General features: G+C 37.7%; 1 protein-coding gene across 1 annotated transcript in view; it reads right to left on the reverse strand.

The window, feature by feature from the left end:
- Positions 1-2,276: 2,276 nt before the first annotated feature.
- PIWIL1 (piwi like RNA-mediated gene silencing 1) overlaps positions 2,277-16,529 on the reverse strand; it is a 63,273-nt gene continuing 49,020 nt past the window's right edge. The window contains exons 18-20 of the mRNA XM_027844243.1: positions 8,025-8,144; positions 3,201-3,348; positions 2,277-2,393 (exon numbers count right to left, since the gene is read on the reverse strand). Of these exons, the coding sequence (XP_027700044.1) occupies positions 2,277-2,393; positions 3,201-3,348; positions 8,025-8,144 (385 nt within the window). The remainder of the gene's footprint in view (positions 2,394-3,200; positions 3,349-8,024; positions 8,145-16,529) is intronic.

Genomic DNA, 16,529 nt, shown 5'->3' on the forward strand with positions numbered 1-16,529 from the left:
TTACAGCAAAATAACTATCTCTGGTCAGGTTCTTTTTCCTTTGCTAACGGTATGTGTGTGTGTGTGGGGGGGGTGTCCTTCAATCTCCCCCCCCCCCCCCCCGGCTGTCTGCTGTTCCTTAGATGAAAGTTTGTGAGGTGAAAGTTCCTGAAGCTGAGGTGAAATTTCTCTAGGCCTAGTCCACTTCCCAAGTGAGCTGCCCTCAGGGCCTACTGTTTGTTGATTCCGTGTTGGATTGGAGGTATCTACACTTCACTCAAGCCAAAGCTCAGCCCCTGGAGGCCCTGTCTTTTCTGAGGTCCTCTCAAGTTATCTTAGGAGGACAATGCTTCACTCCTTTAGTTTGACTACTGTATGGTCATTTAGTGGTGATTTTCTGTCTGTAGAGGAAATCTGGAGAGCCTGGAAATTTCTGACCTACTCCACCATCTTCCCAAAATGCCCTCCAGATAGATATAATTCTGGTCTGAGACCTTCTCTCTGTGACGAAAACACAGTAGCCAGCCTCTGGCCCCAAACTCTTGCTTCCCCTGCTAGAAAGGAGCAAAGCCTCCTTGGGAAAGAGTAGAGAGAGGAGAAGCTAGAAATGTCTATTCTTGCCTCCCCGCTTACCGTTCTTTACACATAAACAAATTTTCTCTATAGTGTTTCTGAGTAAATGTTGATTTCTTTTTAGGTAAGTGAAGCAGGATAGGGTGAAATTCCAAAATGATAAGAAAGTGACTAAGGAAAATGTATGCTGCCAAAGAGGCCTACTGAGGCTGACCTTATACGTTTAAATAGTTTTCATGAACCAGTTTGGAAAATAGATTACTACTGTAATAATGACAAAATGCAAAACAGTAGTAACATGCATAACTTTATTTAACTATAGTATTAGCTTAATCTCAAATACAATTGCCACCACTATCTATATTGACTTCAACACATATTTACAGGACAGTAGTATTTGGGACTTTTTTGTATACAGGAATTGCTATACAATTCCTCAAGAAATCCCTTTCAAGTGCTAACTTGTTATTATTCAAGCATAGCAGTCTAAATAAATCAAAATACTGAAATTTTAAACTTAAAAAAATTGAATCCATGGAAGCCCGTTACCTAATCTGCAAAAATCACTAACCTCTGGTTGAAGACAGGTATATTCATGTACTGTCTCAATATTCATTTTGCAATGAGAAAGCTCTTTCGTGCATCTTAACTAGTTAGACACTCTTAAGCAATTTGTATTGATCATTATATACTGTAGGGGGAGTGTGAGAAGATCAGTAATCAGAAGCAGCACTTGATGCTGATGTTCCTCAGAACGGGAAATGTAAAATTGTAGGTGTTCACGTCCTTTCTCCAGGTTATTCAATCCTGTGTCCTGTGATTTGATGTGGATGTATTGCTCAGCCTCTTTCTTTGCAGCTAGCAAGTCAGTTCAAAAGCAAAGGATGGAATAGGGGACGAGAAAGAAGGCAGCACGGAAGGAAGAATATCTACCAACCCCCGCCATGATGCTGAGAATACACAGCGCTGTGTTTAAATTTAAGATGGACATGTTGTAATGTTATTACTTTTACAAAGATTTACAAACCAGAAAACTATGGATTCTCTGTCTTTTCATGGAAAAAGGAATTGGATGCTTTGGGGCAGATTAGATGGGAAATGATCCCTATTTTTCGAAAACAATGTTTATAAATCTACTCCTTAGGTTAAATGACAAGAAATATAGGACTCAGGGATGACCATCAACAGAGACCAAGAACGCATTAAGGTCCTAAGGCCAAGTACTCCGTCATCGGAGTTCAGACGTAATAATAACACATGTGCTTTCAAATAAAACAGGCAAAGTCAAACATTCAACAAAACAAATTGAGAATATCCTCCATGCTAAAGTTACATTGTTTAACAGCAAAACATAGCTAAGAGAATTTCATACCTTGACTCCACATCACAATCTTAGATATGACCCATTATGAAGTCACTACAATAAAGCTACTTTTCCCAGTCTGCCAGACTCAGCGAGTCTCATTTTCCATATTGGCTGCTTCCCTTATTTGGGGATGGTTCTTCTTTGTGGCTGTGTTACTCTGTCCCGGAAGGATTCTCACGTGAGCCAGTCTCTCTTCAAATAGTGTTGACCAATAAGTGTAAAGAAAAACCAGTTCTCCCTCAAGTCCCGTCCTATTCCGAATTCCATATAGAAAGCTATTGTAATGGCTATGAAAAAGGCGATTCCAAGATTCTTCTGACAATCTCCATCCATGAATGAAGTCTGGAGGGTCGGCTATTCAAAGGTAATAAAGACTATTTGACAGTATTTTATGGGGATTTTTACGAATACTCTGGCCAACCAGGAAAGCCAGTTTGTGGGCGTATTGGCATGGAGCTGGAACTCGAATGACACCCTTTAGTGGAGGGAAAACAATTCAACACTTAGTTTGCTAACCATATTTTAAGCCCTTTCAATGTTAAGTAAAAGCTTACTGAGAAATGAGTCAGTCAGTAAGCATTTATTAAGCACCTACATTGTTGGTTTTCACTTTGAAAACTTTCCTAATTTAATCTTGTCAGCATCAGTAAGTCTTTTCACTAACAGCAACTTGCTATCCAGTAACCCTTAGTAGATAAATCCTTGGGTGTAGATTAAGGGTCTGAGAACCCAGATCACACAGCTAGTACGACAGGGCATTTGAACCTAAGTCTTCATAATTTCAAGTTACGGCCTTCCCTAGGAGATTACTTACCATCCACTCTGCATATAAGTATAAGTTTATTTACATTTTTGCTTCCCCATTAGAATGGGAGCCTCTGTCTTTTTTTGTACCCTCATTTCTTAGCATGGCACTTGGTATATATAGAAGGCTCTTAATAACTGCTTGACTGACTTGTTCCATCCCCCAAGTTTTTCTTTTCATAAATTAGATCTAAATATGAATTAGATCCAAGTATATCAAGGGTTCTTAACTATTTTTGTATCCCAGATCTCTTTGGCAGTCTGGAGAAGTCTGTGGATGCCTTCTCAGAATTAGGTTTTTAAATGCATAAAATTAAAGACACGGGATTACAAAGGAAACCAAAGTTTAAGTGAAAATAAAAATGTAACTTTTCCCCATCCAAATTTGTGTACCTTCCCGCAAAAATTTTGTCCATGGACTCCTTAAAGGTCTGTGGATCCTAAGTTAAGAATCTCTGCAGAAGAGAAAAACACTTACAGTCCAGTTATAATACATGTAGCATAGCTTGTAAGTTAAGCACTGTATTTGGTCGGGGGTCAGGTCAGTATTATCAAAGATCACATTATAATGTGTTGGCATCACACTACCCACTCTCACGGACTGGCTGATGATAAAGAAGTCATACCTGTAATTACACAACACAAAAATGCCCATCTATTAGAAAACTGAGGAGTCAACAGGACTCATTAATATATAGTGAAAGTTTTTAATTTGAGACTAAAATAACTATTTTACTACATTTCAAGCATTTGGCATCGAGAAGCATGGGTTATTAGAAGACACAGGCTTAGAGATACAATAAAAGATGTCAAAATTGCTTCAAAAAAGTTATTTTGCTCTTTAGACTTCAAACCTCAATCTCTGCTTGCAATGCTCTTCAGGAAAACAGCCAGATATTCAGTCAGTCAATAAGTATTTATTAAGTTCCTACTACTGCTATGCTGAGGACATAAATATGAAAGAGAAAAAAAAAGCCAGTCCCTGCCCTCAAGGAGCTTGAAATCCAATAAAGAAAGAGAACACACAAAAGGAGGCTCGAAGAGGAGAGGGGAAGAGAGGACCATAAAACCTTTGGAAAATTTAAATATTGGAAAGCATGAATCTCAAGCTGAAAATTTGATTGTTAGATAAGTTTAAAGACATTCCTCTTAATAATCCTCTTCCCAGGAATATGCTATTAGAAAATATACTTCAACATATTAATTTATCTTTCATCAATGAAAGCATTTTTAATTATTCTGATTTATTAGAACCATCTACTTGGCCTTATGAAGAACTAACTTCACCATGGATAGCCAATGGCGCTGGCCAGTGCATCGTCTAAGTGAAATTTTAAAACAAAGTTGTTTTGAAGGATTTGGGGGATTTTGTAAATAAGAATGTAGAATCAATGTTTTAATTCCCAAAATTCAACAGGAAACTAAAAAAGGAGTAATACTGTCATCACTAGTGCCGAAGCTGAAAGAGGTGTAATTTTAATAAACATAATTTGTATGAGGGTAGGAAATAATGTAATAGCAAATCACATGTCAGATTTAATGACAATATATTTATTGGGAAAAGATTCGGTGGATTAGGAGGCAATGTGATTTGTTAAATTATGGCTGAATTACAACTGTAGATCATCTGTGGATAAAAGAGTTTGGCAAAAATCAACAAAAGCATTCTGTGAGAAGCTATTGGCCATATAAAATTTACAACAAAGAGTATTATCATTTCATTATTATTTGTAAATTGTGCTACACATCTTTTATATCAGTAAAATAAACTTTCGTATATGCATAGATGCATACTTATTTTTTTTTCAGAAGAGCTGATTGTTAAACCTTTACCAGCACATTAAAAGTTGTTAACCTCACAAAACAGTGACAATTGCTTAAGGAGAAAAGAGCCTGTGAAGATACTGACATAAAATCCAGGTGAACCAGGTTATTTGGAGAGCATTTGTGGATGAAACTGAAGTATGGATAAAATGAAATCAATCTTCCACTGTTTTTGTAGGATCTATTCTCATAGGCAGCAATAATGGAGATACCACATTTGAATGCTACCACTTTTAATTCAACTAATATCTCATGTGAGAAAAATGTACTTGAGAGGGGCAGACGACCATATATGTATGTGTGTACATGTGTGTATGTTGCATTGCATATATACATACATATATTTAATATACATACATGCACTAATACACACGTAATGTGTATATGTTTGTGTGTGTGTGTGTCTATATAAAGGTATACATTGTTAACCAAAAGTTACGACTCCACAAGATATGGGTAGTAACTGGTTGACTTCAGGGCAACAACATATATAATACACACACACACACACACACACACACACACACACACACTAACCACTACCAACTGATACAGGAATGCTGACCTGCTCCACTTTTTACCTAGACTGTTTCACCCCTCCTTGGTCAACTTGCTGCACCCTCCTCCTCATTCCACTTGCTCACCATTTTCATGCCAAACAGTGTAACTCAGAACTCCTTATGCTCAATTGATCTACCAGCCTCAGCCCCCCAGTGGATTACACGCATGTACCACTACATCTAGCCTTGTCCATGTCTACAGAGAACTCTAGGAAATTATTTCAAAAGGATTATGGTAGAAAAACTCTACAAATCTGTCAAAGAAGAGAAACTTTCAAAGTAGAAAAGCCCACAGGCATTGTTTTTACCAAAGTGACATTAGCAACTCTTGACTCATACGCCTTCCTCAACTCTAAAGAAAATTATGAGACTGATCTATGATGTATCCATGTAGAGTACATTGAAGAAAAGAACAAGGAGAATAGGCAGGCTTCCACTGGCAATTTCTTGCCGCACATGTCTTTACAGTCATATTATTGACAGGAAAAGAATAGAATGTGTATTGATTTTTTAAAAAGCACCTGACTCAATAGAGAGGAAGAAAAGACATAGCCTTGAAGTCTTTGCTCAGACAAAATGTTTTTCAATCATTCACCAAAATCATGTCAGATTGACAAACTCCAAAAAATCTTTTCATTATAGACATCATTATAGACATTATAGACATCAAGGTGCTGAGCTGAGGAGGAAACACTTGCTATAAGTGTTGACAAATGTCACAGATGAAGTTCTAATTTCTAAACAAAGACTTTACCAAAGAGGTTCTATGTAAGATTCTACAGATTCTCCTGGGCTGCGTATGAACTAGTGTTTCCATATATATATATACATATATATATATGTGTATATATATATGTATATATATGTGTGTGTATATATATATGTGTGTATATATATATATGTATATATACCCAATGCCATGGATAATTGGGGGAAAATGATCCTTCGCTGCTCATTTTGCACAGTTATGTCTTGGACCAAAGGTTCTTTAAACTTTTTTGCTCCTTCTGTTTCTCAATCTGAAGAAATATTGCTTATCATTTCCCACCATCCTTTTCTATGAGCTTTTATAAACAAGTCTGTCTTCTAAGCTGCTCCAGCCTTTCTTGGGCATATCTTTTTCCTTGGCAAGGAGATCAGATGTTTACTGATTCTGGAGGTTTCTAGGTAACTTTGGCTTCCTTATGACAAGCGATTTCCATGGATTACACTTTAGTATAAAGTTATAATCAGTATAGGTATCCTTTCTTCCATCCATTTCCCCTTTTTTGTTATCAGTAACTTATTTAAATAGGTCAGGTTGGAACTATTTCACTTGTACACCCTATATTTCTCATTTTTATTCTTCGAGTTTTACATCATTTTTGATGTAAAAATTTTGCTCTAACAAGCTAGTGGACTAATTACACCGATAGCTGATTTAGGAATGACTTCCTTAACAGTAACAAATCATTTCCTGGCTAAGGGTGGTAGTATATACCTGAAGTATTTTGTCTTAACCCAGGAGGTGGGCTATCACTGGTAGAGTATCCACATTAAGTCTGGCAACAATATCATGAGCCCCTGAAGGTTGTGGATTACTAGACTGCCTAAATAAGGATGTGTGAGCCAGCTAAGGTTGGAAAAATGGAACTGGTTAAAGGTTCCATGCCAAGTAGTACTGAGATCAAGTCCAGGAATGATCGCTGAATTTCCAGCTTGAACAAAATAGGGAATCTCAACCTAAAAAAAAACCCCACAAAATAAGCAAACAAACAAAAACTCAAGCCATTTCCTATCTGTTAACACATAACCAATTTCATTGTCTCTGTGTGTGTGTGTCTATGTGTGTGTATGTGTGATATTTGATGCTCACCATTTTTCAGCCCAATTCATCCTAAAGTGGCCTGCTGACTTCGCTAAACTAATCATGGAAAACTCTTGCAAGGACCATATCAGAAAAGCTTGTGAAGTTTTAAATCCATAAAGAACACTACTTTCTAAATCTTCACTTTTATTTCCCTACCACTATCCTAGAGCTAGACTAAAAGGAAAGCTTAGCACTGAAGAATCAATACTTTGGAACTATGGTGCTGGAGAAGACTTCTGAGAGTCCCTTGGACAGCAAGGAGATCAAATCAAATCATTACTTAAAGAAACTAACTCAGGCTACTCACTGGAAGGTTAAATACTGAACCTTAAATACTTTAGTCATATAATAAGAAGATGGACTCAATGGAAAAAGACCCTGATGTTAGGAAAGATTGAAGGCAAAAGGAAAAGAGTTCAGCAGAGAATGAGATGGATAGATAGTATTGCGGAAACAACGAACGTGAATTTGGACAGACTTTGAGAGACAGTGAATAGAAGGGCCTGGTGTGCTATGGTCCATGGGGTCACAAAGTATCAAACATGACTAAATGACTGAACAACAAATCCTGGGTTACCAGTAAGGAATCTTTTAAAAAATGGCCAGAGGCAGTAAAATTGAAAAGACTGAAAGAAACAATACATTCCAAAACTAAACCAAAATGACAGCTCATCAGTTGGCTCAGATTATGCTAATATCTATTATATCCATGGATAATAACTAGATAAGAAAAGGATGTAACACCTAAGAATTTCTTTAAAAGCAATATAAATTGGATCTCATTAGGTTCAAAAGAACAAATTAGTTATGGTCAGTCAGTTGGTCAACTAGCATTTATTAAGGGCCTAGTATACCAGGCATTGTGCTAAGCAGTAGAAAAGAACTTAGAGTTTTACATACCCCAACTATAGAAATCAGCTAAGTCTGAATTTTACAAATTTATTGAACACTAAGTGGTGGAAGCAGCATTTAAATAAAGTCACAGAAACAGAAGTCAGGTGCGAAAATGATTCCCCTCACTTTGGTGGATCCCTAACCATTGCTCCTCCATTTTTTTAATTGAACTTACCATTCTGGTCTGGTAACCTCCACATCAATGACCGTCCCTGCATTTGGATTTTCAAGGTGTCCATTTTTCTCTACAAAAAATCTGGCATTCAGTCGTTTCTTTACCACGATGACTACAAGTCTTGGGATTAAAAGATAAGAGATGATACATTTCATTTACATGTCCTTGAAGTCATATCTTCAAAGCGTTTATAATTTCAAGGGAGTTGAGTCATTTGGAAAGTCTCACATACCTCATTTAAAAGAAAAAAAATATGTAAGACCTCACTCCCCACTCCCACCCTCCCAATGATAGGGAATATTTTATCTTAGGGAAAATTTGGATTCAAAGGGATCTAGTTGAAGACAGAATAGGGGAAGGGGTTACTATAAAATCACTCCTGTAAAAGCAAGCAAACCATGTTGGGGCTTTAGTAGACTGAAAACTCAGCAGGGTCACTAGGATCCAACAGTTAAAAATAGTAATATAATCCTTGGCTATATTGAGTTGTATTGCCCAGGCCAAGGGAGGTCACAGTCTCACTGTTTTCTACCCAAGTCAGATATCTGAAATACTGTATTTAAGTCTGGGTGCCATGCATTAGGCAGGACATTAGGAAACCAAAGGACAGTCAAGAAGAGGTCAACCAGAATGGGGAAGTGAATGGGATCAGACCACATGATAACTAGTTGAAAGAACAAAGGTTGTTTAGATTGCAAAAAAGAAAACTAAGTTATCATAGTTTTTTTCCCTTCCTTTTTAAGTAATTGAAAGGCAATACTGCAGAAAAAGGATCAGGCTGGTTCTTCTTGGCCTCAAAAATTAATGGTTAGAAGTTGCAAAAAAAATATCCATAATTGGGGTGGTAGAGGAGAAAGTAGCAGAAGAACACATTAATTTTTTTTAAATACTTGCTACCTCAACATTTTTAAATAATTAAAAAACAAAATTTTTAAATGAAAAAATGAGATCTCACTTTGATGCAAGGGAAAATTTCCTAAGAATTGTAGCTTTCCAAAGCAGAAGGGACTGTCATGTGAGTTAGTGGGGTCTCCCCTCACATCTTCAAAAGGAGACTAAATGACTACTTAGCAGTGATTTTGTATAAGGAATAATTTGTCAGGCATTTGCAAGCAGGTAATAAGTATTTATTTAATGTTTAATATGTGCCAAGCACTTTGCAATAAGTGCAAAAAAAAGACAGTCTCTGACCTCAGCGAGCTTATATTCTAATGGGGGAAGACAGCATATGTAAGAGAAAGTAGGGAAGGAGAGTTGATAATCAGGGGCATGGGGGCAAAGTCTAGAGAGTCAGCAGCACAGCCAGGAACTAAAAAAAGCATGGCAGCTTAACTGGACCCAAATAAGGAGCTCACCAGTGGAAGAAGGGAACTGGCATGTAGGAGAGATGTTCTAGGGTAGAAAAGCCTCAGGCACTGAGAAAAGATATAGGAAAAATGGACATCTATATAAGATTGAGAGTAAATGGTCTCTGAGACTCCTTCTAGCTGCGAAATGCTCTAATTCAGCCTACATAAAGTTGGGGGAGGGGAATAAGGGACCTCATCCTATCAGAACCAATGTCAAATTACAAAATTAAGAATGAATGTGTTGGGGCATGAAACTGTGGCAAAGAGAGGTTCCTACTGGAGTTTTCTCTGTGGATTTCCTCCAATTTATCTTGTTGCTATATTATTTGTACATCACTGGTTGCATGTTCTCTTCCTCAGTAGAGTATGAGCAACTTGAGAGCAGGGATTGTCTTCTTGACTTTTTTTTTTTGTATCACTAGTGCTTAGCATACAGCAATGCATCCCTAGTACTTGACTCATAGTAGGCACTTAATAAATGTTTACTGACTGACTTCCACGACATTATGATACAAGGCCATGTAACATTCACCTAAGAGTACTCTCAGAGTATTCAGGGTTGACAGGTGATTTAGTACAACCCCTTTCTGGAAAGGAGTCTGCTCTCTAGTATCTGACAGGGTAGGGATGAGATGGTTATAGTTAAGTGTTTCAAAGGTGGCTGCGTGGAAAAGGGAATAGTTTTGATCTGTTTGGCCCCGGAGGGCAGAACCAAGAGTAATGGGTGGAAATTGCAAAGAGGTAAATTTTAAGTTCAAGGTCAGGAACTAACTTCATTAAATGGCTGGCCCTCTAAGTGGAGGGTTCCTCTCTAGGGAAGTCATCAAGCAGGTTGGATGAGCACTTATTGGGGATATTAGTGGAAAGTTTTTGTGTGCAGGTTGGCCTAGACTCTTCCTTCCTAGGCTCTTCTATTATTCTGGTCATCCAGCCTCTGCTTGAAAACATCAAGTGGAGGGGAATCCAATGCCAGGGATGTAACCTGTTTTACTTCTGGCTAGATCTACTGGAAAGTTTTTTTGTCTCTGTTTTTGTTTTCCTGAGATGAAGGTTAAATTTGCATCCAAATCTATAACTTTCTGGTTCCATTCTCTAGGACCAAGCAAATAAATCTTCACCTTAATTGCCCTTCCAATACTCAAAGTTGGTTAATCTGCCCTCCTTTAATTCTTCCTTTTTCCTTGGTAGTTTTCAATACTTTCAATTAATCTTTGGAAGGCATGATCTCCAGTCTCTTAACTAAACTATTCTTCCTCCCTGGGGATATGTTCTAGTCTTGTCAATCTCCTAGAGTACCTAGAACAGATTATTCCAGTGCCTGTGGTGCAGTACTGCGAAATCATCATCTTCCTTGTTCTGGACACTAAGACTGCCATTCAAATGCTACTCAAACTGGACCTTTTAGAGAGAACTGAATCATTCTAAAATGATTACATGCTTCATTTAAAAAAAAAAGACAGCCATGCACAACCCCTATCTAACCTCTCTAAATGAGGGAATGCATCTTTGGTTTAAAAATCAATCCCACTCCACCCCTTTGCAGAGGTCAGAGGACCACAGTGTTGTACATTATATACATTTTCAGACTTCTTTGATATATTGATCAGATTATACTGATTTTCCTCCTCTTTTTCTTTCTTTCTTTTTTATTTTTGGTCTTTAAAAACACTATCTGTTATATGACTCTCTGGGAAAGAGTACTGGAAAAAAAAATTAAACCAATGAACTTGTTTTCCCAGTAAAGGAATAAAGTAAAGATGACTGCTCTCCCCACTATTTGATACAGTTCTAGCCATGCTGGGTACAGCAATAAGAGAAGAGAAAGAAATTAAAGGCATAAAGAGAGGCAAAGGGCACACAAAATTATTCCTATCTGATGACAGCATGACGGTTACATAGAAAATCCAACGAAAGCATTGAAGATACTGAGACAATTAATAACAAAGTACTCCCTTAAAAAATAAAGAGTAACTAAAACAGCTGGAAAAATATTCATTGCTCATAGCCAGGCCCTGTCAATATAATAAAAGAAAGTCAATACAGCCAAAGTTGATTTACAGCTGTAACGTTATACCAAATTATCAAAGGTTTACTTTTTGTTGTTGTTTAGCCGTTCCAGCCATATCTGATCCTTCACGACTCCAAGCAGGGTTTTATTGGCAAAGATGCTGCCATTTCCTTCTTCAGCTCATTTTGCAGATGAGGAAATTGAGGCAAACAGGGTTAAGTTACCTACGCACGGACACACATCTAGTAAGTGTTTGAGGACTCATCTGAACTCAGATTTTCTGACTCCAGGTCTCATACTGTATCTACTGTGCCACCTAGCTGCCACTAAAGGGTGACTTCACACAACTCAAAAAATAACAAAATTCATTTACAGAAACAGAAATCTAGAAAATTAAAGCAAATAATGATAAAAAGGTAGGGTTGAAGGTGGACTAGCATTGTGAGATCTGAAACTATATCATCAATGGAACAGATAGACAAGGAAGAATTGCAAACAACAGGACTCAATAACCCACTGTTCAATAAACACAAATTACTTAGGAAAGAACTCCTTTTTTCATAAAAACTGCTAAAAACTAGAAATCAGCCTGGTAGAAATTAGTCTTGACCAACATCTTATGCCATATTTCACAAAAAATTCAAAACGGATATGTGACCTGAACATTAATGATCATAACAAAAAAAAGTTAAAAGGAAGCAGATTATATATCATATTCCTCCCATAGCTGTAGGTAAGAGATGTATTATTAACTAAACAAGGGATAGAGGCAATTACAAAACAGAAATTAGATAATTTTGATTCTGTGAAACTACAAAGCTTCTGCACAAATAAAACTAATGCATCCAGGATAAGAAGAAAAACCAACAGGAAAAAATCTTTATATCAATTTCTCAGAAAAGGGTTTAGTATCCAAGTCAACATTTACTCCCAGTCTAAACTGTGATTATTAGTACCCTCTGCCTCCTTTTTCAGCCTTTTTCATCACTGTAGAAGGAGAAGGGATCCACACAATACCAAAGGATCACTTTTTTGTATTCTGTTTCATGGCCAAAGCCAAAGAATACGTCATTAAGAGGCTCATGTATTGGTGATGAGTTTCATCATACTTAGGTTGAGTCTTAGAAAACAGACTACCAGGATCAAAGTGAAGCCTTTGTAAATTGGTAGACTTTGACAGAGTTTACTCTATGTCTTGGCATAATCTTTACATTTTAAGGATAACTACTACGCCACAATGAAGTACTCAAAGAGGATTTCAATTTTAAAATCTCCTTATTAAGTTCACCCAGTGGCCTAGCAGATTCGAGCTTAAGAAAATCCTTTTGAATCATGGCTTATCTAACGTATTAGTTCTTTTTCCTGTGTCACCTGTAAACTTGATAAACAAAATATCAATGCCATAATCCAATTTTTAGGCTCACAGATTTAGAATGGCTCAATGAGCTAACATGATTTAACATGCCATTGAGAACTATAGCATCCAGAAATGAAGAGGTGACAGTCCCACTGTCTATTAAACTCTGCTCACCCCATATCTGGAGTATTATATTCAGTCCTGGGAACATATTAAGAACATTAGTAAATAGGAGAACATCCAAAGGCTAGCAATCAGGATACTGAAGGGCTGTAAGTTTATGATATTTGAGGATCGGCTGAACGAAATAGAAATTTGTATATCGGGATGAGGTGAGTACAGGCACGGATGATAGCTTTCTCCAAGTGTTTGAAGGGCTATCATGTAGAAGAAGAGCTAGACTTACTCACTTTGACCCCAGAAACAGGTAGAAGTTCTAAAGCGGGCAAATTTGGGCTTGAAGTAAGGAAGAAATACCAAACAATTGGAACTTCCCCAAAGGGAGCAAGCTGCCTAAGGAGACAGCTGTTTCCACCTCAGCAGAGATCTGTAAGCAAAGGCTAGATGACTATGTGGTATAAGTAGGAGTTAGGCAGCCACTGAGGTCCCTCTCAATTCTTAGCAATTGTCTCTTTTAAGCCCCTCACTTTCTAGATAAGGAAATTATACTCTCAAGTGGCTAAGTGTCTGGTCTAAGGTCACACTTCTAATAGATTAACAGAGCCGGGATTTGAAACCCAGTTCTTCTGATCCCTAATTCAAGGCTCTTTCTGCTATACCAGATCAAATCTCAGAGGCCAGAGTGCCAACAAAGTACAGACAGACACATTGCTCGCAGGGAGACAGGGAGTGGGTGATAAACCATGGAAAGGAGGCAAAATTTCTTATTTTCATTGTTCTCTCCCCTAAGTAGAACGATCTTCAAGCTGGATGGGGGGGGGGGGGAAGCTGACAGAGGTCCCAGGATAAATTCCTAGCATTCGACTACACACTCCCTTCCTTGTTAATACTGACTTGATAATGAGCACTCTTGCATCATTTAATCAGCTGCAGACATTTACTTGTTTTACTGCTTAGTCCTCATCCTTCCATCTAGCCCATGATGACAGCACAAAATTCTTGGCTGACATTTAGTTACACTACGTAAAAGACACTCTCCTACTCTACCAACCTAGTAAGCCTTCTTAAAAGGGACATAGGGCTCATCTGGCATGACCTGATTTTTCATTTTGATTTTGTTTTATGAATCCATGCTGGTTCTGTGTGACCATCACTTCCTTTTCTAATGTTCATAAGCCATACCTTCAATGCCCTTTAGAATTTTTCCAAGAGATGAAGATCAGTCTAGAATTTAGTGATATCACTTGCTTCCCTTTAAAAAACATGGAACATTTGGCCACCTCTCATCTCATGCATTTCACACCCCCTAAAGATGAACAATAGTGGCTAAATAATCATATCAATTGGTTCTTGAAGTATTCTGGGTCTTGAAGTATCTAGGTCTGGGGACCTTGAATTCACTGAGGACTGTTAGGTATTTTTATACTATTTCTTCACTTCTTGGGTTAATTTCTCTCTATTTTTGTCCTGTCCTTTCTAGTCTGAAGGTCATTTTCCTTGTTAGGAAAAAAAAATGGAAGAAAAACTGTTTGCTTATCATCCCATCTGCCCCAAATACTGGTCTTTTCTCTTCTTGAGTCTCCTTGTCTTAGGACTTTTGACCACAGCCTTAAAAAATCATGATATTCTTTGGTATAGATCCTCAGTTACTTGTCCTTATTTCTATCTTTAACATTTAAAAAAAATCTAACTTAGCTGATTACTCTCAAAATTATCCACACTGGTGCCTTTAGATTACTTCTCATATTCTTCTTCATCAAAAGAGCTTGTGTTCATAATTTCATTTCGGAAGGCCTCCTATCTGTCTCTGGTCAATCTCCCCCATCAAAGATCCTATTCATTCTGCTTTTGGAATCCTTTGAAATCTGTGCTTTCAAAATTAAGGCATGCCAGGGGTTACTTGTGTGAATAGTGGCATAAAAAGAGATCAATCGGGAAATGTATAATTGGAAGAGGATACGAACCAGTTATGAAACAAGAGCAAAAGACGACAGACTGAAGGTACTCTGTGCCCACAGAATGTGAAAAGACAGAAAGAAAAGCTTTGGTATGTCACAGAGTGCCACTATGTATACTTTATGGTAAACAGATACAAATTATAAAAAATGAGGAAGCACTGATGGTATTGGAGTAGTTCCCACATATCACATAACAGATCCAATTTATTATAGATGTATTCAAGAAAAAAAGAAAGTTGGATATAGTTTTAACCTGGCTTTGGCACTTCCTACCTCTCTGATCCTCAGTATTCTCATATGTAAAATGAGAGAGACGGACCAGATTACTTCTAAAGGTCCCTTCTTGCTCTAAAAATCATGATCCTATTAATTATAAAATGGAGCAGTCATCTTTTGAAAAATAAAATTGGCCATTTGGGGAAAAATAATTTATCAACTTCTTTACTTTTGGCAGAAACTGGGCTTCCAATGCCAGGATAATTGAGTCCTCTGATCCCTCATCACTACAATATCATGATTCCATAGCCAATTTGTCACCTACTTCCAAAATTTCTCATCTGTTTCCTCCTGGCTGGGTAGTATGAAGTTTTCCTTCTATTGATCCTTAGCAAAAACACTCTCTACAACACTGCCTTCTTTCTGATTTCCTAATTTCTTCACAGTTACATTACACACACACACTTGCACACATATACACACACACAGTGTACAGTTGTCTCCACTAATAATCCCTACCCTCAGAGAGTTTACATTCTAATTTATTTTTTGGTCTTTGTGATCTCAGCACCTCTTACTTAGCCTGTTGTTTTTTTTTAACATGCAAAAATATATAGCCTACAGCCATATTCAAAGCATGAGACCTATTCTACCAATGCCATTAAGTGGCATACCTAGGAAGCTGTGTTTATGTATCCATCCCTCCATCTATCTACACACACACACCTGGGTCAGATACCACAAATAGATGTTGAGCTGGGTCCAGAACAATACAGGAAGAAAGAGGGCTGGATTAACTTTGGGCTTGGTTCTTTTCAGAACCCCAAGCTTCTGTATGAAACAAAAACCCATTCACACAGGCATTCTTCTGATGATGTTTCACGGATGGCTGCAAGGCACTGAACACTATAGTCTCTGAAGAATGAAGTTGCAGCTCCCCCGAAAAGCAATGAAGAGGCACATACCAGCATGATTGAGTCACAACATATTATAAACAAAGAATTAAAGAGAAGTAGTATAAAAGATATTAGAGAAATACATGGCTCAAAAAAAAGATGGCTGGGTCAGTTAGAGACAGTTAATGGGCAGTGCACATGCTTGAGTGGTATCCATCCAATGCTAAGAGGGCATAAAGAAGGCTCCCAGCACATGTGCTGGGATCTCCTGAGGAAGACATGGATGAAAACTGAATAGGATGGGCAGATATGAATGGATTGTAGTCTTTGATGTTGCAGGGAATAATCACATTGATGAGATAATTAATTCATTGTAATACTGGAGTATTATTTCCCTACCACCACAAGCCCCACTGTCCATGCTAGACAAGATTCTTTTCCATGTTGTTCAGGGGTTCTTAACCATTTTGGGGTGTTATGGGCCTTTGGGCAGACTGCTGAAGTCTATGGATGGTATGGATGGACAAGAATAATTTTTTTTTAGTGAGGCAATTGGGGTTAAGTGACTTGCCCAGGGTCACACGGCTAGTAAATATTATGT

This window comes from Vombatus ursinus, unplaced genomic scaffold (genome assembly GCF_900497805.2).
Source record: "Vombatus ursinus unplaced genomic scaffold, bare-nosed wombat genome assembly UNPS02014935.1, whole genome shotgun sequence".
Classification (NCBI taxonomy): Eukaryota; Metazoa; Chordata; class Mammalia; order Diprotodontia; family Vombatidae; genus Vombatus; species Vombatus ursinus.